Source organism: Pristis pectinata, chromosome 26, assembly GCF_009764475.1.
Source record: "Pristis pectinata isolate sPriPec2 chromosome 26, sPriPec2.1.pri, whole genome shotgun sequence".
Lineage (NCBI taxonomy): Eukaryota > Metazoa > Chordata > Chondrichthyes > Rhinopristiformes > Pristidae > Pristis > Pristis pectinata.
Genome location: NC_067430.1, coordinates 4,282,496 through 4,310,340, shown reverse-complemented (window position 1 = coordinate 4,310,340; position 27,845 = coordinate 4,282,496). Strand labels below are relative to the sequence as shown.

The 27,845-nt window shown below is 39.6% G+C and overlaps 1 protein-coding gene across 1 annotated transcript; it reads left to right on the top strand.

Annotated features, from left to right (window-relative positions):
• On the top strand, nucleotides 1–27,845 carry srm (spermidine synthase). Its single transcript, XM_052039263.1, has 8 exons — nucleotides 1–196; nucleotides 10,167–10,287; nucleotides 16,006–16,098; nucleotides 19,218–19,371; nucleotides 20,533–20,616; nucleotides 21,575–21,720; nucleotides 22,346–22,468; nucleotides 23,199–27,845. Exons 1-8 carry the CDS (start codon nucleotides 66–68, stop codon nucleotides 23,214–23,216), a joined length of 870 nt encoding a protein of 289 aa, XP_051895223.1. The 5' UTR covers nucleotides 1–65; the 3' UTR covers nucleotides 23,217–27,845.

The following is a 27,845-nucleotide window of genomic DNA, read 5'->3' as shown; positions in this document are numbered from 1 at the left end:
GGAAGGCAGGGCCCCGAGGACACCGAGCGAGGGCAGGCGGGCCCCGAGGACACCGGCGCCCGGCAATGGACATCATAAAAAGCGGCTGGTTCACCGAGACCTCCACACTGTGGCCGGGCCAAGCCATGTCCCTGGAGGTGGAAGAGATCCTCTACCACCAGAAATCCCCCTTCCAGGACGTGGTTGTCTTCAAAAGGTCGGGCATTTCTTACCATTTTCTTCCAGAAGCCGCTATGTGCCTTTTTAACAGAAGGGGGAACAACAGGGGACTAAATCTTAATAGGTCAGTGCAGCCCAGGCCGGGGTCCAGACTGACACCCGGCCACCAGTGTAGGGGAGACTCCCAGCTTAACTCATGTCATCAGAGCATTCAGTCCCATCTGCATTCTGGTGGCGCCATGGACGGCCTAAGGTGGGCTATCATGTAAAATTTGGCACTGAGCCCCTATGTGGGGCAGATGAGTAAAAGCTTGGCCAAAGAAGTTGGGTTTAAGTAACGCAACTTAAAGGTGGGAAGAAGGTATTTTTTTGGGTGGGGGGAGGGGGCTTAGTTCCAGAGTTTAGGGCTTGGAAGCACAGTGGCCAGTGGTTGCATTGGTTTGATCAAGAGGTTGGAATCAGAGGAATGAAGGTATCACTGGGGGGGGGGGTTAAAAGGATGTCAAAGGTTACAGAACAGGATGGGCAATTTTAAAACGGAGGCTTTATTAACTTGGAGGAGTGCTGATATCACCAAGTGTCAATGGGCTGGATAAAGTTAGGGAGAGGGATGGATGGTTGCCTCTGAAAACAAACGTGAGAATGTTGACATCAAGGCTTTGCTCAATTGTGCACCAATGAAGCCAGCAAATACTGAAGGGACTGGTGAATGGGATTTGAGACCAGTTAGGGCATGAGTAACAAGGTTGTGTTTAATGAAAAGTAGAACAGTAGTGCACCCACTAACCATCACTGGCTCTGTCTTACTGCTGGCTTTGATTTTGCTAGGTCAAGTTTTGACTCTTCAATTCATTGCATGATGTAGAAAGTGATTTCTAGGCAACCAGATTCTGAAGTCACTTGCAATTCAGCTATGGGCTTTCATTCTGCCATTAATTTGTTAGAATGCAAACAAAATATGTTTTACTACCAATTTAGTTTGTGTACGTATATCTGAGGAAGTTATTATCTAATACATTGTGCCCAAATAGGCTCTCCCATCCTATTGATTCCATTTCCCCACTTTTTCTCTGTAGTCCAGCAAATTTGACCTTTAAGTGTATAGTTAGCTCCTTTTAGAAGTTATTGCATCTCTTTTTACCATCTCGAAGGATAGTGGTTTTATGTATTAAAGTTTCCTCATACTGCCTCTTGTTCTTTTTCTACTTGTATTGGCATTCTCTTGTGCAATTAGAAATTGCTTCTACTTATTCTGTTGTAACCCTTCATTATTATGAATACGTTTAACAAATCGCTCCTTAATCGTGTTTAAGGACAACCCCAGTTTTTCTACAGTCCATGCAATGGTACTATTTCATGCCTAATCTATACTACTAAATCTCTGCACTGTCTTTAAAGTTTTGACATTCTTCTGTAAGTTTGGTGTGCAGAATTTCCTGTATTACTCCAGCTGAGGTCTGACTAATATTGTATAAGTGTTTAGCATTGCTGCCATGCCATTGTCCTCATTTAAGCCAGGAACCTTTTGGTGGTTGGTCTTGGTTTGTCATTCTACTTTTCAAAAACTTGTACACATACACCCAGATTTTAAAGTCCAGGAAACATTTCAGAATTGTGAATTTTTTTCCACATTATACTGTCCAAATTTTACCTGTCATATTCCAGCCCACTTAAGTCAGTGCTGAAATGAGATCCTTCAAGTTTATTGCATTTGTTTTGTCATCACTCCATACCCATTCAGGTTATCAGGTATTGTACATTTAATCAAAAGTAGTCAACTTAGGGTAACTGAATGAAATGATTGACTAGTTTGAGTGGCATTGATCATAACCTTGTTTGAAAGAAAATGACCATGCACACACTATAGAATCATACAGCATAGAAATGTGCTCTTCAGCCCACTGCGTCCACGACAACCACCAACTGCCTATTTACACCAATCCTACATTAATGCCCGCTTTTTTCATTCTCTTCCCCCCCCCCCCCGGTTTTCATCAACTTCCCCCAGATTCTACCACACACCTACAGTGGCAGTTTACAGTGAGCAATTAACCTATCAACCCATAAATCTTTAGGATACGTGAGACTGTAACAGGATGTACACTTGAATTAAAAATTCTAATTTTTGGAGACAATGAAGGTGTCCAGTGAAGTCTGAGACCTTTCTCAAAAGTGTATTTCTATCTTGTTCCGAACTTCTTGCATACACACAAGATACTGATATATACATTAAAGTGAGTGAACTACCAGACTCATGAATCTTTCAGCTTCATATTGATTGGTCTGGAGAATAAACAGCCCACAATGACTCTCTCAGTCACAGGGAGACTGTGCAAACGCAACACAGACAGCACGAAGCACCCTAGGACAGCATCGAACCCAAGCCACTGGTGCTGTGAGGCAACAGTTCCATTAACTGTGTGACCATATGTTATGTGGCAATTGCTGCAGGAAACATTGTTGTGATAAAGCCCATGTTGAACAATGCAGTAAATAGGAAATCGCTCTTTTTAGACTGGAAAGTCAAGCAATTTCCACTGTATTATGGAAGTTACCTCTGAGCTGGAGAACCCTTTTGGGGAGATCATTTTGACTAGGGGTAGGCATTGAAATGGATTTAACCCAAAAGTTTTTCACCAAAATGTTATAAGTTGACTGATCAGTGGTTTACCATTGTTTAGTGCTGTTGATGTGAATGAACTCCTCAGGTGTGATACAATGCAAATGACAAGTATTAGCTTTCTAGTGTGGTTTTGCATTTGTTTTTTCTTTTGTGATTAGTTGTGCCGTAAGCCAGGGAGTAGGGGTGGTGTGTGTCTTCCACAACTTGAACGCATCTTAAATTAAAGCTTCATTAAACCATGTGTGCCATCCTTCAGTTTTGTCCTCTTCATACTATCCTTGTTTAAAGCTACATTAGCGACAGAGCCTTTGTTTTCCCTGTTTATAATCTATTCTTCTGATCAAACTTTCAAACTACTTTCAAGTTTTTGGTCACTGTGGCCTGTTTATTCTCCAGACCAATCGATATGAAGCTGAGTCTAGTAGTTGGGTGTCTAGTAGTTAACTCACTTAAATTTATATATCAGTATCTTGTGTGTATGCAAGAAGTTCGGAACTCGATAGAAAGACACTTTTGAGAAAGGTCCCAGACTTCACTGGACACCTTCATTGTCTCCAAAAATTAGAATTTTTAATTCAAGTGTACATCCTGTTATATATCCTTCACATTGACTGACTATCCTGAACAGACTAAATAAGGATGGGCAAACAATGAAAGTTCCTCCAGAATGAGGATGCCTTTAAGGTGCAGACCTCTTCAACTTTTGTGCCAATGAGTGCAACTTGGATAATGCATGTATTTATTAATGTTTGATTTCTGTGGTATTAGTTGTGTGATGGGTGCTTAGTTTTTTTTCTTTCCAGCTCTGTTCTTTCTATACGTGGCATGCTAATTTGTTCACTGTGGCAGATAACAGCTGAATCAACAGGAATATTCACATGACTGTTCATTTGCCAATTCAAGCAATGAAATTCAAGCAGTATTCACAGTGCATTTTAAAAAAAAATAGATTTTGCTGGCAGTTATTCGGTGCAGTCCTATGGGGTCTCTCTGCTTTCCCGCAACAAATTGTATGTTCTGTTGATTTGGGGAAAGGCTGAGGAGACAATTGACACATGGAACTATTACAGGAACAGGCTTAGAGGAGCAGGAACAACACCTCACCTTCTTGGTTATACGTCTTTTGGGTGGGGCAGAGAAAAGAGAAAGGTGTATTTTGGGGTGAGGGGGGCAGAAACATTTACAGCTGTGAAGAAGGTCATTAGCCATTCAAGAAAAATACAAGTGCTGGAAATCTGAAATCAAGGCAGAAAATGCTAGAAACACTCAGTAGGTCAGGTAGCATGTGAATGTTTTGGGGTCCCTGAGTACTCAGAATAGAGAGAATGGTGAAAGACAGAAATCAAGTTAGTTTCAAGTCGCAGGGAGATGTGAGAGGGATGGATAGGGCAGGAGATATCCCTGATAGGGCGAGGTCATGGTTGCTGTGGGGATGAGCTGTGGATGACATAACCTGTTTGATGAACAAGGGCTGTTGGAGATGGAGCATAAACAAAATCTGTGAAATGTGGGCAGTTAGAGATAAAATCTAAACAAAAGAATGCAAAAGCTTTGTAATGCCAAGACTTATGGATGCCAAAGTTGGTCAAGCAGTGCTAATGGAAAGGGGAAAAATGGTGAAAGTTGCAGATGAATGACCTGCTGTGGAATTTGCCAGTCCTGACACAAACGAAGAGAACATATTACTTGAATTTAATAGAATCCAAAAGGCTTCAATGTATCTAGATGGAAGATAGGGAGCTGTTCCTCAAGCCTGCATTTGGCCCTTGTTCTAGATGTAGGAAGCCACAGACAGGTCAGATTGAGAATAGGATGGAGACAAAATGATGGGCAATGAGAAGCTCAAGTTGCCCCTATGGACTGAATGCAGATGCTCCACAAAGCACTCATTCAGTCTGAGGTCATGAGATTTTGGAGCAACACACAAAATGCTGGAGCAACTCAGCAGGTCAGGCAGCATCTATGGAGGGAAATAAACAGTCGACATTTCAGGTCGAGACCCTTCATCAGGACAGGAAAGGAAGAGGGCAGAAGCCAGAATAAGGGAGAGGGGGAGGAGCCCAGGCTGGCAGGTGATAGGTGAGTCCAGGCTTCCTCATCTGTCACCTGCCAGTCTGGGCTCCTCCCCCTCCCCCAACCTCCTCATTCTGGCTTCTGCCCTCTTCCTTTCCAGTCCTGATGAAGGGTCTCAGCCCGAAACGTCAACTGTTTATTTCTCTCCGTAGATGCTGCCTGACCTGTTGAGGTCCTCCAGCATTTTGTGTGTTGCTCTCAGTCTGTGTTTGGTTTCTCCCCAGGGGACTCCAGTGCATGCAAAATAGATTGGAAGAAGTGAAAATGAATTGTTGCTTCAGCTGTTTGGTCCCTTAATGGTGGGACAGAAAGAGGTAGAAGAACAAGTGTTGCATCTCCTGTGGTTGCATGGGAAAGTGCAATAAGAAGAGGCTGATGGAGATGAAGGAGTCACAAAGAGGATGGACCCTTCAGAATGCTGAAAGTGGAGGAGGGACTGGACATGTCTGGTGGTGTAAATGGTGAAGAATGGTCTGTTTAACGCAGAGGCTGGTCGGCTGGTAAGTGAGGACAGTGGAGCTCTATCCTTGCCCCCTCAGGGATGAGGAGGAGTGCCGAGATGTGGGAAAAGGCTCTCAACTATGGCAGAGGGAAACCCCAGTTCAAGAAACAGGAAGATTTCACGTTTACTGTCGTGGGCATACATACCCAGGGTATATGTGCACATGAAAACTTAAGTTAACATAAATTATACATGTACCACAAAATAAACTAAAACAGACATAACGACAATAGTACAAGTTAAGGGAAATATAATCCGAGGTAGAGTTAGGGTTTCTGAGGTCAGCTCAAAAACTGATGGTAGTGGGGAAGAAGCTGTTGTTGACATCCCAGAGACACGTGTGGAAAGTCTTATCATTAGAGCAAATATGATGGTAAAGGAGAAACTAGTAAAATAGATTATTGTTCTTGCAAGTGACTGGGTGGGTGGAAGTATAGTCGAGATACCTTTGAGAGTATGTCATAAACCTGTCCCCTGAGACAGATACAGATCGGGAATGGAAAGAAATGTAAGATATCTTTATTAGTCACATGTACATCGAAGCACACAGTGAAATGCATCTTTTGCATGAAGTGTTCTGGGGGCAGCCCGCAAGTGTCGCCGCGCTTCCAGCGCCATCATAGCATGCCCACAACTATAATTAATATTTCTGTACAATACTGGAGGTCATTTGGCCCATCAAATCTATGCTGGCTCTCAGACATCCCCAACAGTCCCTTTCCCCTACTTATTTCTTAGTAACCTATTTGTTCCCATATGACCATCAATTGCCCCTGGTTGAGTCCGAGAGTCATAGAGAGATACACCATGGAAAGAGGCCCTTCAGCCCACCTAGTCCGTGCTGACCATTGACCACCCATTTACTCTAATCCTTTGTTAATCCCATTTTATTCTCTCTCACCTTCCCATCAACCTCCTCCCCCACAGATTCTCCCCTTCACTCACACACCGGGGGTAATTTATAGCAGCCAATTAACCCACCAACCCACACGTCGTTGGGATGTGGGAGGAAACCGGAGCACCCCAGGGGGATCCCACAGGGTCACAGGGAGAACATGTAAACTCCACACATACAGCGCCCGAGGTCAGGATCGAACTTGGGATCCCAGGAACTGTGAGGCTGCAGCACCAACTGTTGTACCACTGTGTAGCTCACGTGGAGTGTGAGGAACAGACGAGCTTGAAGCTGGTGGAAGGCGAGAAGATCCCAACAGTTTGCCAATGTTCCCTTTGGAAACAATGGCCACAGTCTCACTCCGTGGAGGGACTGTTGGTGTCCTATCAGAGGCCAAGAAGTCACGGGGTTGTGTCAGGATGTGACTGGTGATTCCAGGAGGCAACTCAGAACTACCATCTTCTCAGCGTAGGTAACGATTGGGTAATAAATGCCAACCACATTCCAAGCAAAATAGTCACATCTCACTGTTACATCAAACCCCCTTCCCTCAAGTGCTATTGCATGGGAATTTTACACAGAAAAGCATTGTTGTTCACTTTCTTTCTGAGGATTTTGATGACTTGTTCAGTCGAGCAAATGGCCTGGAGGAGTGCTCGAGTGAACATCAGACTCATTAGGACCTGCTTTCAGCTCCCCTGTGTCTACATCGAACACGGCACTTTTGGAACAGTAACTCCCAAGTGATTGGGTAACATGCACCAGAAGCCCTCCGCTCCCATAGGAGGTGGACCCTGTGAAAATAGGAGCTGGGTGGAAATTGGCAAAAGTAATGAAACTTTCAAGTTCTTTGTGCAGAAAGCAGCAGCTATGAAGTCATCAACGTACTGAGAAAAGAGTTGAGGGAGGGGTATGTATGGGACTGATATACAGGTGAGCTGGATGCCAAACCATCGGGATTTCCAAATAATTGGTTAACAGGTTACTGGAGTTTTACTGCAATCTGTTTTGCTAAGATTGAGTGATGATTAAATGACAATGACAGCAGGAACTACTCCCATGCTATTTGCAGTGGTGCTTGTGAGGTCTTTTAACTTGAGAAAGCAGACAGGATCTTGGTTTAATGTCTGTGTTGAAAATCTCAAGTAACCTCCTCTGAAAACATAGCTTGGAATCATCTCTTTTGGGAGTGTTGAGCATACTGGTGACATGGCTGCCTGACATAGGCACCTGAGAGTAACTAGTGCTTCAAGGGCAACATGGAAAGTTGGGGTGGGTGGTGGGGATCAAGAGAGTTGGTGACAAAGCAGAGGATAGTTGACATCCATGTGAAAACATGGGCAATGTTTTTAGATATTACTGAGGCGCAGTATGTAAATGAGAAACAAGCCAAAGAGCGATCCTTAGAGCCACTAGACATAATGGTGCAGGAAGAGGATATTGCTGGTGATTCTCTGGTGGACTGGATAGGAAAGACTGTAACAGTGAGTCTGGTCTACCTAACAGAAAACAAATAAAATTGTAGATGCTGGAATCTGAAGCAAAAACAAATAATGCTGGAAGAACTCAGCCAGTCAGGCAGCATCTGTGGAAGAAGAAACCAGTTAATGTTTCGGGTCAGCAACCCTTCCTCAGTTTTTACCCAAAATGTTAACTGGTTTCTCTTTCTATAGATGCTGCTTGACTGGCTGACTTACGGCATTTTCTGTTTTGTTTCTGATCCCATTGAGCTGGAAGACTGGAGTTGTTCAACCTTGGTCACCTCAAAGGCAGCAAATAGGTTAAGTGGTAAAAGATAGATTGCCTTTATTGCTGTTGCATAGGATGCCTTTAGTGACTGAGCCATTGTTGTATTGAGGGAATTCAGACTAAGTTCTCAGTAAGATTTGCTTGCAATTTGGAGGCTGTAACAGATTTAAGAGGGGGAAAGGACATTGTAGCTGGGATGCATTTTGCAAAGATGTGGTATCAAGGGTTGGGTTTTTGAGCAGGGGATAGCCATGGCAATTCTAACTGAATATCTTTGCAGTGAGGTCAAATGCATTAATAGGTATAGTTAAATGTAGCATTTAAATAAGTTTCCAGTTCAAATTCGGTAGTATTGTTTGCAGCTTCATTAAATTAAGGAGGGGTTTAGATTAAATTTGATAGGAGACCAAAAAGGTAAGTTTTTTTATCCTTTGGAATTTTCTCCATCTTTTGGTGAGAATATAGGGAAAATAAAATAGGTTAGGGTAGGATTAATATGAAAATGCGTGCTTGTTTGGTGTGGACTTGATGGAAATAAGGCCATTTGGTTGACTCTGTATCTCTCTATTACTCTGACTTTTTTTGATTTAAAATGTGGGGGGGGGGGCGGGGGGTGACTTGACAGTGTCAGACAGCTTTGATTTTTGTTTTGCCTAGGTTCAGGTATAATCAAAATGTTCTTTTGTATGCATTGTAGCCAAGGTGGATGTCACTATTCATAGTTATAGACGTCTCCCTCTCTCTCTCTTTCCAGAGCTGCTGGAGCCAACTTGTCAGAGTTTACAACAATGTACAAATTAAATTGAGATTTTGATTAGTGTGAAATGATCTAATTTGGCATGATGGGTAGATATTTAAAAATTGGCTGTGTTACGTATTTAACATTTAGTATTGATTAAAGTCATGATTTATGGTGTTTAAAATAGTAACTAAGCTTGACGAAGGGGATGTTCACTCTGGAAAATGAATTGGGTGCGGCAGTTAACTTAAAGGTCAGGTGTTGAGAAAAAATAGAATCTAGTGCAATATCTGATACAAGGAAGTGTTGTAGAAATCCACAGTATTATGAAATATTTTGCTCTGTACTATTATTAAAATGTGTTTATTTAAATCTTCTGCCATTATAACAATGCTGGTTTACTTCTGAATTTTGGGTTGTTGTGTTCTAAATACACACCATGGTACAAAAATCTGTCATTTCAATGTTATTCTCCCTTAAGGATACCATAACTGAACTTGGCGGTTGTACTTCCGAGCATTACCATTGTGCACTTGCTTTCCCCCACCAAGCCCACTCTAGAAACATTAAGATAAATTCTAGCACTTTTTTTCCTGCTCTAGCTAAAATTGGTTAATTTGGAATTGACCTGGAAGCAAAGTCTTTTCCAGGAAAATAGTCCTGTAACGAGGTTTTTTTTTTGCTGTTGGAGCAGAAGTGTCATACTATTGTATGTCACAAAATTAAGCCATTGGTAAATTCCAGGAACGATACAATCCATTTATCAACTTTGTGACTTGCATTGAAGTGGATCGTCTTCTGGTTTCTGAAGCCTGTGGAACTATGCCTAGTTGTGTATCCTTTATATCCAAACTGTCACGTTGATGTCCAATGGGAATCCTAGCCAATTCTTATCTATAGTCTGGGAATACAGTGTCCAAACATCTGTTGTCCTGACTGCAATGCAGCAGACATGTACATATTTGGTGTATAGCTCGTGATTATAGCCAGTAGACAATTGCAGAGGTATGACCTTTACTTGGTAAACTACCTATTGGTATTGGTTTATTATTGTCACTTGTACCGAGGTACAGTGAAAAGCTTGTCTTACAAACCGATTGTACAGGTCAATTCATTGCACAGTGCAGTTACATTGAGTTAGTACAAAGTGCATTGATGTAGTACAGGTAAAAACAGTAATAGTACAGAGTAAAGTGTCACAGCTACAGAGAAAGTGCAGTGCAATAAGGTGCAAGGTCACAACAAGGTAGATCGTGAGGTCATAGTCCATCTCATTGTATAAGGGAACCGTTCAATAGTCTTATTGTAATGAAAATCAAATGTCTTTAAGAAAGCCTAACTACAACATTATTGCATACTTTTAGATTAAAGTCTAAGGTGCACACTTAAAATTAAAGATTAAATTATTGCTTTTTTCCCTGTGCAGCAAAACCTATGGTAATGTCTTGGTGCTGGATGGTGTGATACAGTGCACTGAAAGGGATGAGTTTGCATACCAAGAAATGATCGCAAATTTGACTCTGTGCAGCCATCCTAATCCAAAAAAGGTAAAATTAAAAAGTATTTTACTTTTCAAAAGGCTTTGGCAATGAAAAAGTCACCTGAAATTAGCAATGATTTTAAAATAAGGTATTGGAGGAACAGGAGAGCAATGCATCCCTCGGATCTGACGGCCTGCATCAAGGTTTTGAAAGAAGTGGCTTTTAGACAAATCGGTTGTCATCTTCTCACAATTCCCTTGTTTCTAGAACTGTTTCCACAGGTTGGAAGGTAGTGAGTGTAAATCTACTAATTAAGAAATAATGAAAAACAAAATGGGGAACTGTGGATCAATTAACCTAACATCTCAGGTCGGAAAAAGGTAGAATCTGTTATTAAGGAAAAGGTAACAGGGCACACGGCAGGGCATGGGTACGGGTGTGTAGAACAGGATGGAGTCAGTGTCAGTTCTTGAAAGGGTAATTGTGGTCAGCTTTGCTAGATTTTGAGGTTGTACCAAGCAGAATAAAGGGAAACCAGTAGATGTTGGATATCAGGACTTTCAGAAGGCATTTCATAAAATGCACCTAGGAGGTGATTAAGCAAAATTAGAGGACAAAGGATACTGGCATTATACAAGGCCCTGTTGAGACCACGAGGCCACACATGGAACATTGTCATATGGGGTCTATAAATATCAGAATTTAGAAGAATCAAAGGTGATTGCATTGAGATACACAAAATTATTACAAAACTTGATGGAAATAACGCAGAGGTAATTCCCCTTCAGGGGTGTCAAAGTAAAGGTTGTTCATTCACAATGGAGGTGAGGAGAAATTTCTTCATCTCAAGGTCAGTAATTCTTTGAAATTCTATACTCGAGGGGCTGTGGACGCTCAGTCGTTGAGTGATTTAAGATGGAGAATAATAGATTTTTGTATATTAAGAGAATCAAGGGATATGGGATTCTTAAAGTGATACTGAGGTAAAAGATCAGCTGTGATCTTACTGATTGGCTGCGTAGTTGCGAGAGGCCAAATGAAATTTGAAATTGAAACAGACTAACCCAAGGTATTGATTTTGCTTGTTATTTGTGTGATTTTATTGTTTAAAACAAGTGAATCCATACCATTAAATGTTCACTAGATGTTCCAAGGGTGGGCAAGATTCACTAAACCAGCTGACATTTCTCTATGCATTTAATTGTTTCTGTATTCCAAAACATCAAATGATTTTTTTTGGTGCATTGTCTTCCATTTGTGTCCGTAATGATCCTATTTTCTAGCTTCATTGAATCCTTTCAATTGCCCAATTTATTTCAAACTGCTTTTGATGCAGGATTTCTGTGTATAGGGGCTTATTTTAATAACACATATACAGTAAATAACTGACTGTTTACACACAGTGAATGTGCTAAATTAATGAAAGTTGTTGCATTTGATTTGCTGACTCCCCCATGTAGCATGTATTTTATACAATATGTGAAATACACTTTTGCCTGCAGATAGCCATAGAGCATGGGAACAGGCCCTTCAGCTCACTGGTCCATACTGATCAAGATTCCCATCTAAGATAGTCCCATTTAGATAAGACATCTTTATTAGTCACATGTACATCGAAACACACAGTGAAATGCATCTTTTGTGTAGTGTGTTCTGGGGGCAGCCCGCAAGTGTCACCACACCTCTGGCGCCATGCGTTTGGCCCATATCCCTCTAAACCTCTCCTATCCATGTACCTGTCTAAGTGCCTTTAAAATATTGTTAATGTACCTGCCTCAACCACTGCTGACAGCTCATTCAATGTACTGACCTTTTCTCTGGGTGAGAAAGTTGCCCCTCAGGTTCCTATTAAATCTTCCCCTCATCCTAAACCAATATTCCCTAGTTCTTGATTCCCCAACCCCGGAAAAAAGACTGCACATTCACCCTATCTATGCCCCTCATGATTTTATACACTTCTGTAAGTTCACCTCTCATTTTCCAACGCTCCAATGAATAAAGTCCCAACCTACTCAACCTCTCTCCATAACTCAGTCCCTTGAGTCCCGGCAACATCCTTATAAATCTTTGCACTCTTTCCAGCTTAATGGCATTTTCCCTATAGCAGGGTGACCAAAACTGAACATGATCTTCCAAATGCAGCCTCACCAACGTCTAGTACAACTGCAACATAACATCCCAACTTCTATACTTAGTGCCCCGACTGATGAAGGCCAGTGTGCCAGAAGCTGCCTTTGCCACCCTGTCTACCTGTGAAGGCACTTTCAGGGAACCACCTAGGTTCCTCTGTTCTACAACACTCCCCAAGGCCCTATCGTTCACTGTGAAAGCCCTACCCTGATTTGTCTTCCCAAAATGCAAGATCTTGTACTTATCTGAATTAAACTCCATATGCCATTCCTTGGCCCACTTACCCAACTGATCAAGATCCCTCTATAATTCCTGATAACCAGCTTCACTGTCAATGACACCACCTATTTTAGTGTCATCTGCAGAGTTGATGACCATGCTTTGTACGTTCTCACCCAAGTTGTTGATATAGATGACAAATAGCAGGGAGCCCAGCACCGACCCCTGAGGCACATCACTAGTCATGGGATCCAGTCTGAAAAACAACCTTCCACCATCACCCTCTGCTTCCTACCATCAAGCCAATTGTGTATCCAATTATCTAGCTCTGTCTGGGTTTCCATGCGATCTAACTTTCCATAGCAGCCTACCATGTGGAACCTATCAAAAGCTTTGCTGAAGCCCATATAGACTATGTTTACTGCCCCACCCTCATTGACCTTCTTGGTTACTTCCTTAAAAACTCAATCAAATTCAAGAGACATGATCTCCCACGAACAAAGCCATGCTGACTATCAACCCATCTTTCCAAATGCATGTATATCTTGTGTCTCAGAATCCTCTCCAGTAACTTCACTTCTACAGATGTTAGGCTTACTGTTCTATAGTTTCGAGGTTTCTCTTTGCAGCCCTTCTTAAATAAAGGCACAACATTAACTACTCTCCAGTCTTCTGGCACTTCACCTGTTACTAACATTGAAGCAAATATCTCAGACAGGGCTCCCACAATTTCTTCTCTCGCTCCCTACAGTGTTCTTGGATATACCTGATTGGGCTCTGGAGATTTATTTACCTTCGTATGTTTTAAGACATCCAACACCTCTTCTGCTGTAATGTGGACTATCCCCAAGACATCCCCATTAACTATCTCAAGTTCTGAAGTCTTCATGTCTTTCTCCATGGTAAAAACAGACGAGAAATATTCATTGAATACCTTGCCCATCTTCTGCAGCTCCATGCAAAGATATCCACTTTGGTCTTTGAGGGGCCCTATTCTCTCCCGAGTTACTCTTTTCCCATTAATGTATCTATAAAATCTCTTTGGGTTCTCCTTAATTCTCTGCCAAAGAATCTTGTGTCCCCTTTTTGCCCTTCTGGTTTTCTTAAGAATACTCTGCACCCCCTATACTCCTCCAAGAATTCACTTGATCCCAGCAGCCTATACCTGACCCACTCTGCCTCCTTTTTCCTGACCAGAGCCTCAATATCCCTTATCATCCAGGGTTCCCTACTCCTGCCAGCCTTGCCCTTCACTCTAACAGGAACATGCAGACCTTGAGCTGTTGATATCTCACTTTTAAACTGTCCCCATTTGCCAGACGTCCCTATGCCTGCTGCAAACAACCTAATCCGATCAACTTTTGCAAGTTCCTTTTTAATACTGTCAAAATTTGCCATGCCCCAATTTAGAATTTTAACTTGTGGACCAGATCTGTCCCTTTCCATAACTAATTTTAAACTAATAGGACTATGGTCACTGGTCCCAAATGCTCCCCACCCCCCCCACCTCTGTCACTTGTCCTGCCCCATTTCCCAAGGGTAGGTCAAGCTTTGCCCTCTCCCTAGTAGGGCCTTACATGTATATAATATATATACATATATTACTTGAGGGAACTTTCCTGAACACACTTAACAAATTCCACCCCATCTAAGCCCTTAGCACTATGGCAGTGCCAGTCTAAATTAGGATAGTTAAAATCCCCTACTATGACAACCCTATTATTCTTGCAACTTTCTGCAATCTCCCTGCATGTTTGTTCCACTAATTCCCATCGACTATTAAGGAGCCTTTAGTACAATCACAACATCCCCTTCTTATTTCTCAGCTCCACCCATAAAGCCTCACTGGACGATCCCTCAGTAATTTCATCTCTGACTACTGCCGTGATGTTCTGCTTAATCAGGAAAAGCAACACCCCCTCCTCTCTTTCCTCGAGCTCTATCCTGCCTATAGCACCTGTACCCTGGAATATTTAGCTGCCAGTCCTGTCCCTCCCTTAACCATGTTTCTGTAATGGCTACAATATACCAGTCCAACATAGATATCCATGCCCTGAGTTCATCCACCAATAATGTGCAACACTGTAGCTTCCTAGTGGAACTATTGATTTGATATATTAAATATTTTAAATATTTCTCAGCTTACAAAAAAGAGCAATCACTTTTCCTGCTCTTAGCTGCAGCTGTATTTCCTCTGTTGGACAGTGCAGCTCTTCACTCCCACACAGCTCCAACACCAAAGCCTAACAGACTGCAACACTAAGCTGCCACAACTCGTGCTGTTTTAAATGGCATTCTCTGCTCTTGACTCTCTACATGGTACAGCTATATTTTCTTTCAGCATAACTTTGGTTTAAACTTCAGTGAATATCAGCACCCCCTTTCCACGTCAGCCTAAAAGATTTGTTATTGTGTTCCTTCCCTGACCATTGCTTTCCAATTAGTGCCAGACTTGCTGTTTTCCCTCTCATCCAAGTATGTATTGTATATTTTGACACAGTTATCCTATATATTGTGTGAACAATTTCTAGCATTTTTTCATTTAAATGTAGATTTGCATCTGAATTTAGAAAAAGAATGCAGATGTATAATTTGGCTATGTTGTAGTTTTATAATTATGTGCAAGTTTGGTGTAACTTAGTGAAATGTAGTATTTACATTTATTAAAGCTTTCTTCAATTTTGTCAGATTTTCTAAACACTGATTCATCTTTAGAATGATGCAGAGTTAACTTAAAAGAAAACTTTGAAAGTTGCACTCTGTGCCAGAGTTCTTTCCAACATAGCCTTAATTCTACAATCGATGTGCTCTCAGGATGGCTGCCTGCAGGAATGCATGATAATATAATTAGACTTGTTAAGAAGAGTAGATCCTGATATATGAACATTAGAAATAGCTCATTTTCTCCATATTTCACTGTGTCTGGATCACCAGGCCCCTGCATAACCATGAACTTGCACATTTATAGAATATTTTATGACCTGTAAAATGTTATGTATCCAATGCAGTACTTTTAAAGTGTAGTTACTATTATCACTTGGAAGCACTGAAGCCAGTTTCTTAGCAAGAGATCACAAATAACATTGTCAGATGACCAAACTGTAATGATTAAGGGATGAATTTGGATTGGGAAACTAGGAGAACTTTGAATAGTTCCATTAGAATCTTTTCGAAAAACTTGAGGAGTGAATTAATTGTGTGAAGAAATTCCCAAGTATTTCACTGAGCATGGAATACAGATTATGCACTCTAGTCTTAGAGTGGGGATTGCTTCATCAGGGCATCACTTCGCCAAAGTGTTGCATGTACAAATGCAGCTTTTTTTTCAGGCAGGCTATATCCATAACTCGCTGAAGTTGCCTTGAGTACATATTCTTACATGTAAATGTAATTTCTTGTTAATGTATTGTTTGGTTGTCATTCGTTATATTTTAGGTGCTTATAATTGGTGGTGGTGATGGTGGAGTATTGCGAGAAGTTGTGAAGCATTCCACCGTGGAGTCTGTAGCACAGTGTGAAATCGATGAGGTAATGGGAACACATCCCTCCATGTTGATTAAATTTTGAATTATCTTTAATGAGACCTGGGAATAGCACACTGGCCCAGAATTTGCATTCACTTACAAAGTGACTTCCATTCCCCACAAAGGTCCAGTGATTTTTGTGCCTAGAGTTTCCAGAATTCTATTATCTGGCAGACAGCTGTTCAAAAGGATCTCTGGTGGCCAGCGGCTGATGTCATCAAGTAGGCTAAACAGCAGATCCATTTAAGAAATACCCACAAGCAAGAAACTAGGAAGCATTTTTTAATTATTTAACGTACAGAAATTTGTAACTTTAAATGTTCAAAAATTCTGTAAAGATTAGAACACGAGTAAATTAAAATACTAATTATTTTGAAATGTGCAAGGGCATCATGATAAGTATACAGATAATTAGACTGGGGTAGATGATTCTGCTCAGCAAGCCATGAATTAATGTGCCTAAAAATTCATGGACTTTGTAACAAGTAAAATTTTCGGTGTTTTTGCAGTGGGATCGAATCATAAAGTAGTATAAATGTAAGCTCCTTAACGATTTTGACTCCATTGGGATGGAGAGACATCAGTGCAAGCTATGATGAAACCATTTCTGATTAATTGATCCATGCCAGTGTTTATGCCCCTATATATGCCTCCACCATGCTGCTTCGTAATCCTGTTAACATATCATTCTAATCCCTACTCCCTTGTGTGTTTATTTAGCTTTGCCATTAGTGCATCATGCTATTTGTATCAGCTACTCTGTTGTAGTGAACTGTACATTTTTACCACTGAGTAAAGTAACTTCCTCTGAGTTCCCTGCTGGACGTATTGGGAATGAATCATTTTCTGTTCCTGATTTTGGTTTCAGCATGTGAAAACATCTATCTATCTTAACATGAAGGGCATAATGTTTGTACAGGTGAGGGAAAATAAGATGAAATTACCCAACTTGCATTGATTTTGTCTTATGGTACTCTGGAGATAAAATCTTTTACTGATTTGATTTTTGAATGTGGAGCAGAGTTCACAGCGGTAACATTCCCAAAGAACTTTCTTGCATTGCTGCCTGACCTGAATGTTTCCAGCCTTTTCTGTTTTTATTTCACGTTTCCAGTATCTGCAGTTTTTTATTTTTGTTCCCCAAAATCTGGTTGCTAGGTCAATTTTCTATTGTCAATTATTCTTTGTGTTGGGTGGATGGTGGGCAAATCAAGGGTCATTAATGGGTATATGTGCCAGAACAGAGAAATTTGCGGGGAAATTGGATGAATAGGATTGCTTGGAAAGCCAAATGGCCTCCTATGTTGTAAGAAGATATGGGAATATAGCAATACAAATTCACAAATTACATCTGATTCCAATTAAATCAGAATGTCAGCTTTGTCAAATGTAAAAACTACCTATTTCACTGCAAAATATTGAGGAGCTTCACTGGATGCTTATGCAAATTTATAATTTGCTTTAACATCACACTGAATTTACTCACATTGGTTAATCCCAATCAATGTGTGACTAGCTTGTTGTAATGAAAAAATAATAAAGAACTGTTAATTATAGTGGATAGATTTCTGAATCTTGTAAACATGCATCAAGTACAAAAGCAAGAAGTCATGATGAATGCTCTTAAACAGCTGGTAAGACTACAGCTAGAGTATTGTTCCGTCTTGGATGTTGTGTTTCAGGAAGGAAAAGGCCTTGGAGAAGCTTTAGAAAAGACTTTCTCAAATGATCCTCGAGTTGGTCCACAAGTGAATTGGAGAAGCTGGAATTGTTCTTGTGGCAGGGAAGGTTGAAAGGAGATTTGATAAATATTTAAAATTAAGAATGATCTTGTTAAAATTAGTAGAAACCACTTACGTTGGCAGAAGGATTGTGAAGTAGGGGAGGCAGATTAAAAAGTGCTTAGCAAAAGAGCTAAGGAAGACCAGAGGAAAATTAATTGTTAACTGAAATTCACTGCCTGAGGGTCATGAAAGCAGAAGTGATTGTGATTTTCAAAAAGAAATTATGCCAGTAATAAAATTGTTTCACTGTTGTCCATTTAAATGAACTAGAAATTGAGTGAAAAACTGGCATAGGTTTGATATGCTGAATGGCTGCCTTCTGTGCTATATGATTCTAATTCTATATGTCGTGCCTCCGTGGCAGGAAGAGAGGATGTTTAGCATGAATTGACATATTTAGGATCATGATTGTGATGTAATAAAGAAACTGTTCAAATATTATAAAATGCACAACAGGTCGTTTATTTTCTCTTATATAAAAATAGGAAATACTCAGCAGGTCCAGTTGCATCTGTGGGAAGGGAAACAGAGTTAACCTTCCAGGTCATTTTAGCTGGAAGACCTGAGTTTTTCCAGCATTTTCTGTTTTTATTTTAGAATTTCAGCATCTAGTTTTTAAAATTTTTTTAACCTTCTATTTTCCTGCTATGTTTTTGTAATTTGTGTGGAGTGAATAACGAAGATGCTGGATTAACTGACTACAGAATTGTTTTCCTCAGTCTTATGTGGCTTGTACTTTGAACAAATCTACATCTCTGATACTGTTACCATCTGGGTCATTTTTATCAAATAAACTGTGGAGCAAATCAGGACAAAATTTGCGTATAATACAGAAATGGTTTTACAAACTGATATGACAGAACTAATTCTGCACTGAATCTATATCCATCAATGATCAATTAAGCTACATGGAAGTGATCCATTTTACACTGCTAGCATTTATGACAATTAATTTTCTAATATGAACATTTAATTCCTACCATTTAATTCCTACCATTCCTACATTTAATTCTGTTTAATTTTGAGTTAATCAAAGTTAAATTTTAGAGAGAGGAAGTGAACTATTTGCATTTCAAACATTGTTACTGACTTTAAATGTTCCCAGATTTAAAGTGACTTTGACCTCAGTCACTTTTTGCATAGGATCTTTATTGTTGAAATTATCATCCCAGTCTCTGCTCCCAAAGCTGAACACCAGTGACTGACCCACCTGTTTCCTTTCCTTGCCCTGCCCTGTTTTCCATTTGTAACACTGTGGTGAGAGGCTTACCATTTGTTAAGTGAACATGTGACACTGTGGTGCACTTGCCTCATGTACATTTTGTTCTTAAATTTTTAGGATGTGATAAAGGTTTCCAAACAATACCTACCTGGTATGGCGGTGGGTTTCTCGAGCCCAAAGTTGAAACTCCATGTCGGTGATGGCTTTGAGTTCATGAAGGAGAACCAGGATGCATTTGATGTAATTATCACTGATTCCTCAGATCCAGTAGGTACGAATACTGATGAGTCCAGTTGGCAATGAGTGAAGGTGACTGGCTGCTGGATTCCTCCAGCTTTCCTTGGGTGACCAGGCAGAAGTGGAAATGTTCTTCAGTCTTGGGCTTTTTGTTTAAAGAGTAAATTAATATTTTGAGAATGGCATCTTCCTGATATTTGACAATCTCTCGTGTTCTTAACTGAACCTGTTTAACTTATTGATTGAAAGGTCAAATTGCAGTTCTCTGGTCTTTGGACAGAAAATTATTTGGAAAAGCTGGATTCAGAATGCAGGAAATAAAATTAATTTAACTCTGTCGGAACATTATCCTTCAGTTGATCAACATAGTAGTAGGATTTTAGAGAAAGCTCAACATTCACAAAATGCTGTTACTGTCACGTAGTGGCTGCGCTGAGTCAGATCACCATGGTCATTTGTGCCCATCTTGCAAACTGCTTGTAAGGAATTAGTGCTGCAGGCTGATCCACGCAATGATGGGTGGAAGACGGCACTTTATGTATTTGATCGTTGGCAGGATTAAACTGTCTGGTTCAAATTCATCAACATCTTCAGAACATTAACACATTATTTCAAAATGCCTGCTTCTAGCCCTTTAGGCATAAAAAGCAACCCTTCTATTAATATGCAAATATTTCAATGTGCATTATACAGAAGCAGCTTTATTCAAGTGCAGCTGTGTACTTCATCAGGCTCGCCAAAATGGCCTGGCTTTAGTGAGGCATTGTTTTTCTAAATTAAGCCTAAATTTCTTCAGTGACTATTAACTGGCTCAAGCTTTGCATTATGTGAAAGCGCTGAAGGCTAGGTGGTTACTGATTTGTTGCTGATGGTCTATATTGTAATCAGAAGAATAAGCAGCTCGGTTTAGTACTTGGAGAAGTACTTGTCAGAGCTCCCATAATTCAGTTATCCTAGTGAGAAACTCATTTTCCATTTCTTCACCCAGAGCCTGTCAATTTGCTACTAGATATAGTTACCAAATTGCTAGGTAGTTGAAAAAGGCAAAAAGCAGTAAAAGTCAACTGTGAAAAGTCAATATGAAATATGTTTGTAGTGGATGAGCTTTTTAAACGATGCACATCTTCTTTGTTCCCCTTCCTCCTTTACTCCTTGCTGCTCTTGCTATTTTACTTCTTGCTCCTCTGACTCCAAGGTCCTGCTGAGAGTCTGTTTCAGGAATCTTACTATCGACTGATGAAAAATGCACTGCGTGAAGGTGGGATCCTTGGTGCACAAGGTTAGCAGTTTGTATTTTTTGCCTACAAAACTTGTACTTTATGGTTTCCTGGTACTGGCCTGAATTTTATTTTTCTACTTTCCAACTTGAAATAAAATGAATAACTTAAATCTTGTCTTCTAAATAAACTTAATCATCTTTTCCTGAATAAAACATGAACTTTAAATGTTTTTCTGGAGGGTTTGAAGCTGTTCCTATGTTAATTTTCATTTCCCCACTTGGTAGTTCGAGCTCTGTCACCAAGAAGCCAAAGGAATTTAATCTTATTGGAAGTTGTATGACTAAATCAATATAGTATTAAGATAGTAGGTTCTCTGACAGTTACTGCATAAATAAGTTGTATGTAATAATGTCCTTGTGGAGAATTAATGCTAAAGCACTATACTAAGGATATCTTCTTTATGTTAGTTAACCTCTCCAACAGCCCAAATTGAATTTCCTGTCTGTTTAATAATTAAGGGTATTCAGCTGTTTTATCTTTCTACAGTTGTCCCTCATGAAGGACAAAAGCTAAACCTCTAGTCTGAATAAATATCAACTTTTCAAGAACACCTGTGTCACTTCCACATTTGTTCTTTTGCATTCTCTCTTCCCAGCACTTTAATGTCTTCAGTGATGATCCCATAAACATAAATGGTGGAAAAAATAATTCAAGCTTTGCTGTAATACTTATACCTTTTAATGTTTGCTTTAGAAATGAAGCTAATTTTGATCATCCAGTTCATGCCCTGGTCCAGATATTCAGAAGGTTCAAGCAAGATTCCTTTTTGCTCAGTGACTCAAAATGTTGGTTTTCTGCACTTAATCTAATGTTTTCTCAATTAAACAATGGCCAGATAGCACTGGCCTATGTGTAGGTGAAGGATAAATGGAGAGAAAAATATTGCAGGTTGACAACACTTGTTGTAAAGAGAAACCTGGAATTTTCTGGGTCTTGATCTGGCTCTAACTTTTGTAGGTGAATGTCAGTGGCTGCACCTTGAGCTCATAAAAGAGATGCAGAGGTTCTGCAAGTCCTTGTTTCCGGTGGTTGAATATGCATACAGCACAATACCTACGTACCCCAGTGGGCAGATCGGCTTCATGTTGTGCAGTAAAAATCCTGTGAGTCAAGTGTTCTTCAGTTTGTTCTGACAAATTTCTAGATTGCACTGTCTGCTGCCTGTGAGTGAGCTGTGTTTAAGATCATGTGCTTTGGCATTTGTTACATTCATTGATGTGACCAGAGAAAGGCCAGTGTCTTGGACTGAAGATGCTGATTTCTCTATTGGTTTTCCAGGAAATGCTGTAATACATGTGAGCTGTTGCTAATATTTCTTGTCATGAGATTTTAAAAAAATAGATTGAGGCACTTATGAAAGTGCCACAGCCACCTCAAAGTACTTAGACCGTCACTGAGAATTTTAATGTACATTGGCATTTAATTGTGCCTACAATTTAACATTGTTAGCCTAGGCAGATCCATAAATATCATGGGGGTCATATGAAATTGTGTATTGCTGACTAAATGTAAATGTGTGAATTCAACACTGAGAATCTTGCTTTGAAGTGATTTGACAAAGGTCAGATAGGCTGTGCTGCTGGTTTCAGTGGTGAAGGTTTTTACACCTGCATCTCCCAATGTTAAAAATAACTTGTGTGCATATCATTAAAATAAAAGTACAAGTACTTTATAGAATCTTCGGGCTTTTGTTATAGCAGAAACTAATTCATTTGGATTATTTCATAGGAGACAAATTTTCGGGAGCCAGTGCGGCAACTGTCAGCTGAGGAAGTGAATAGGATGCATCTGAAATACTACAATGCAGAAATGCATCGGGCTGCATTTGTTCTGCCAGAGTTTGCCAGAAAGGTAATCCTACCGGATAATTCTAACAAGTTTGAAGTCTGGAATGGTTTTGCTTAGTTCTTTTCCCAACAAGGAATAGCAAACACTTTGTATTTCTACCCCCCACCTCCCTTCTAGTTCTTTTTGTCATTTCATTGACAAAGCTGCAATAACCCTTATCAATGTGAATTGTGCTCCTTGGTCATTCTCTTACTTTTGCAATGCAAGTTTTGTATTCCAGGTTGTGACTTTGACCTTTCCAACTCAAAAACTCCCTTTGAGACATTGCTCCTTGTTCAGGTTAAGTTTGAAGATCCCATGCCAATATTTACAAAGCAGAGATTTCCTGCTCAGCTGTTTAGCTTGATGTTTTCAGAATATTGTTGTGTTGTACCACAACAGTTCCTGCCATTCATCAGTAGAATGGTTTGACATTTCAATATATAAATGCAAATAATGTCCCTGTATGGAACAACTAAATCAATTTCTTTTTTTTTAAACAAGTTTCTTTCCTATTTTAGAAATTGTTTGCATTGTGTAATTCCATTAGTTTTTCAGTCAAAATGGAGATGCCATAAAAGGTCAGCTGTTCCCAACTGGCACACATTTTCTGATAGGTGAACTTGTATTCAATTTCCAGCAATTTTCCAAAGTTTCTAAGATTGTAGTCTGTAACTACAATTTTTCTGATTTTTGGAATTTTTTTAGAAGTGAATTCTTGCACCAGAATAAAATGTTTCTGTTCATCTTGCAGGCTCTTAGTGATGCATAAAAGTAACTCCAATTCTCGCTGTTAACTACCATCAATACTGGAAAGTGTTTAAAAGTTCTATCATCAATCTATACTGGAGCTGTTATCTGCCATCCAGCATGTTAACCCTTTCCTGTCTTCAGAGAGGAAAACTGATTCTACTGCTCAGAAGGCTAGGAAATAGCAGCGCTTAATAGAAGACTGAATTTCAGAAACTTTTCAAGAAAAGACCCACCTGCCTTGTGATTTCTGCCAGAACATTAGGTGATTTCTTATGGAGTTGGTCAAGTGTACTTCCTGAACCTTGTGTAGTCAACTGACTAATCAGTAACCTGGATTTGTACACATTTCACATGACAGTGGGTTGCTGAGACCTTAATCTGTGATGGTTCTGGACTGGAAAGGGTTAAAATTTTAACAAAAAAACTAAATAAAAATGCAACCATCTAATGTCTAGAACTTGGAATTGTGTGAAAACTTTTAGCATTAAGTGCTTGGGAACCATGAATCAAAAGAATGAAAATCCTGCTCAATTTTGTCTTAACAGCATGCTTATTCTTTAAAATATGATGCCGTCTCTAGTAAGATTCACAACAGTTGTACTGAATTAGCAACTCAAGGCATTTGGCTAATTATGGAATGGATTGTGTCTTGTTTCCTCTTTCTCCAGAATGTCCATTTTCTCCTCCCTTCACCTTGAGCTCTTGCTCCGTTTTGTCTCTCTGTCTCCCCCCACCCTGCCCCCTGGCCTTGAATGCATTTAAATCATTGTGAGTAAGCTAAATTCAGAGTGGCTTTCATCTCTATTTTTTCATGCATGTAATGCTTTATTGGCACACTCTTCAACTGCAAGCCTTTGTGATGAAGCTCTCCTTTTCCATTCCAGTAAAACCCATAATTTTGTATGGTGAAGTGGGATGGGTAGAGTTTAACCAACATGTGGAAGCATGTGTAATATTTCATTGAGTCACATGAAGAACAAATTCCCTGGATTAATTGAACTTGATGGAAAATATTAAGGGGGGAGGAGAGATGGTGGTGAAATGCAGATAATTGATAACAGCTCTAAATAATTCTCTTGGCCTGATACAGTAACATTGCAGTCAACTTGAAACTTTTCAGAAGGGACAAGTGAATTCCAGCATTTGATTGGGATGGCTTGGTACACCTTATAGTTTAATTTATTGGTTTATAGGGCAAAGTTTCTTAAACTTCTAAAATCTTGGACTATTAATTGCACTCCCTTGTTGGAGGGAAAGTCACGAGGGAAATTTTATTAATTATTGCCCATTCATAGTGGTTGTTTATTTAATGTTCTTTTAACAGCTGCTGTGTTAGCAGAGCTGCTTTAATCAGTTTAAAGTGGGAGAAAGATGTTCAGACATTATTATCCCACAATATCATTTAAAGGAGGCCTGCTGGTTTGGGCTCCTCCCCTGTGCTTGACCACTTTGACCCCAGTAAAAAGGGAGCATCCTACCACAACTTCATTGAATGCCCTGGGGTCAGCAACTTAAGGCTAGTCTCCAAGGTGGTTTGAAAAACTGTTCTCCCAGCTGAGCAGCACCCTGCGACTTCTCTAAGTTTAGAAGAAATGGGTTGGGTCTCATTAAGTACAATCTCCATTACTTCAAGTGGAACTGATGCTTTTCTATGTAATGGTTTATGGAAGTACCAACTTTCCTTGATCTCCATTCAGCTGGAGATCTATTTTTCATTAGACTATTTGTAATAGGCAATAAGCTTTCTTTTTTTAGGAAAAAAAAGGAATTTTTCTACCTCTCCAAAAAAAAACCAATTGATTTAGCCCAAGTACCAAGGGTTATTTATAATTCTGCTAATTCATTGGAAGCAGAATATTATGTGCTTGTTATCAGCCCATTTAATGAAAACTGGAATGTGATCCCCAAAATCTAGGTGTGGCAACCTCTGAAATGAACAGGATTTTAATTTATTAAGACCTTCGTTTAAAATAAGTATCTTTAATCTGGTTTCTATTTTATGGAAAATTAACCTATCACAGAGGAAATGCTTGAATATTTCAGAAGTTAATACAATAAAAAGGGAGGATTTTCTCTACTCAGTCCCTGTCAGCCTGTCTAATATTTTAAATCAAGCTAATGTTTCTACTTGGAAATCCATGCATTTGATTCTGTTTACACTTGCACAATCAAATGTTGATGTTTGATTCAGGTCTTCCAGAGCCAAATTATTTTACATTAAACTTCTAAAGGGGTATACAGAAAGGTAGCCCAATTGATACAACAATTTCCAGTGTTCCAAGGAAGTGACTACTTGGTATTTCACTGATATTTCTTGTGGTACCCAACTGGAGAGTTGTACTTACTCTGACAGTCTTGTGCACCTTGCACTATCATTTCAGAAGGGATACCACGGATGGATGAAGGAATCACTCTTCTGAAATGTGAACAAAATTAACCACCCAGCCACTTCATCTGCTACTTATCCAGCCACTTCACTAGCCTGTCTATATATCTCTCCTTGAAATCTGCAGTCATTAGTATATATTAAGAAAAGCATGGTGAACCCAATGACATGTCCCCCAAGTCCAAAAAAGGTTTCCCCAGTATTATTTACTGTCTTAGTCAATCTTCTATCCACACTGTATCAGCCCCTTTTATTTCATTGTGATAACTAGCCTGTTATGTGGCACTTTATTGGTCAATTTTTGGAAGTTCATGCTGCACATCAACCAAGTTTCCCTTATCAATTCCCTATTCCTTCAAAAAAAAACCTTTCAATTACGTAGTTGTCTTACAGTTCTTTAAAAAAAAAAATTACCTCAATTATTTGAGTACTTTCAGGGTTGCTCCAAAAATCTGGTTATTGTAAGACCTTTTCTCATTGAGGAAATTGTTTATCTGAACGGGATACAATGGCCGTAGCTTCAATTTCAAGAAATGGTGGTGAGCACTGGCTTTTTTTTTCTAAAGTAGAATTCAACATTGAGGTTTCTTTGTAGCATTTAATATTTCTAGACTCTACTAAGTTTGATTTTAGTTGTCTGTAATTCTGTAAAACTACAATTGTGCCGGTCTCGACTTGGTTGCTGATGACTTTTTGCTAATGGACACAAGCTCTCATGTCCTGTTGAGATAGTTGTTTGGAAACCACACGGTTGATATGAAAGATCAAAAATGCCAGAGTAAATGAGACCTGGAATGCACTAGGGTCAATCTCAAAGGAACTTCTTTGCATCCAACTACACCTTATCTCAGGATACAGGATACTGATGTCTGAAGTACAGAAGCAGGACTGATGTCTGTGCCCAAATGCACTTCCATCACCATAAACACAATTACCTGAAAAGAACCTATGTAAAGTTTGAACTATTGTGTGCAATGCACATTCTCTAATCAGTAACAGAGTGTACCTCAACATCCCTGGGCCAGCAGATGTTTTCAGTGATACTAAAAATTGTAAAGTTACCCTAGTGGACCATTTCTGAAGAAATTGACTTCATTTACAAGACTTGAGTAGAAAAGGCATGATAAAATCACCAAATACTGTTCACAAATCTTTGATCGGGGTTTATTTGTTTGGTACTTAATGCAAGACACTGACTTGCTTATTATTCACTGCTGTAGTTTTTGATGCCCTCAAATTTTCCTCTTCCCCCCACCCACTTGGTAAATTAGTTCTTCACCATAGGTCTCAAAATTTAACAAAAAGGGACAGCTATTAATTTTTTTTCAGGGTCTTGGGGTGGCATGGGGAAATCATGCTGTGGGAGGAGCCCTGCAAACGAAAATGTTTAGAGTTCTGAAAAGAACATGCATGTTGATTGAAAAAGAAGTCAGGTTAACATTTCAGCACCGAAGAACACTCTCCAAAATCTAATCTGTTTTATTACAGTCCCAGATGAACTGTTCCTCTTAATTCATGTGAAATGTTCATTCTGAGATGTTCTTCTATTTTCAGTTCTGTGTTGGCTCCAATGGGCTTGCAGCATGCTGTTGTTGTGCAAGTAGTTGCTACATAGAGAACCTGCACCATTGGGGTGTGATCTCTTCAAGGGATTTTGTGGTGTTTGCTCACTGCTATTTCACTGGCTTGTATTAGCAATATAACACTTTTGAAATGTGCAACTAATTGTTGTATTATATTCACAATTTGAATGGCTCCTTTTATCTGGCTTGTTCATTTTACGTGAGGTAGGAACAAAGCCTCAGTCCCATTACTCATATGTGAATGTTGACTTGATATCTCCAACGAGGTCAAAGCTACAGGGAAAGTTGTCTTTGCTCCTTTATAACAAAATCAGAAAATCATGAATTACAATTAACTATACACCAAGTGTATCATTTTCACTAACACTAGAACAACCTCAATCACCATAGCCTTAATTTGGCGTAGGAAGGGTTGGACATCCAAATGTTATCTATTGTGGAGTGAATGTTTTGTTGGAGTCGCTTGATTTTGCATTCCATCTGAAAATGTTCTTGCAACTTCTGGCCATTGTTTTATCAGATACCTAATCAAATTCTGGATTTATATTGTGCCACAGTGTAGTGTTTCATATTTATTCAAATAATTTGGTGTATAAATCTGACTGCACACTTTTAATACTAAAGACAACAATAATTGTTCGTGGAAAAATAAAACTTCAAACATCACTTTTTCTCATTT

What these genes read in the sequence shown, in the direction of transcription:
- srm (XM_052039263.1), top strand. Translation starts at nt 66, where the DNA reads ATGGACATCATAAAAAGCGGCTGGTTCACCGAGACCTCCACACTGTGG. An exon ending in GCCATCCTAATCCAAAAAAG is followed by an intron (nt 10,288 to 16,005) that starts GTAAAATTAAAA and finishes GTTATATTTTAG; the next exon opens with GTGCTTATAATTGGTGGTGG. An exon ending in CACAGTGTGAAATCGATGAG is followed by an intron (nt 16,099 to 19,217) that starts GTAATGGGAACA and finishes TTAAATTTTTAG; the next exon opens with GATGTGATAAAGGTTTCCAA.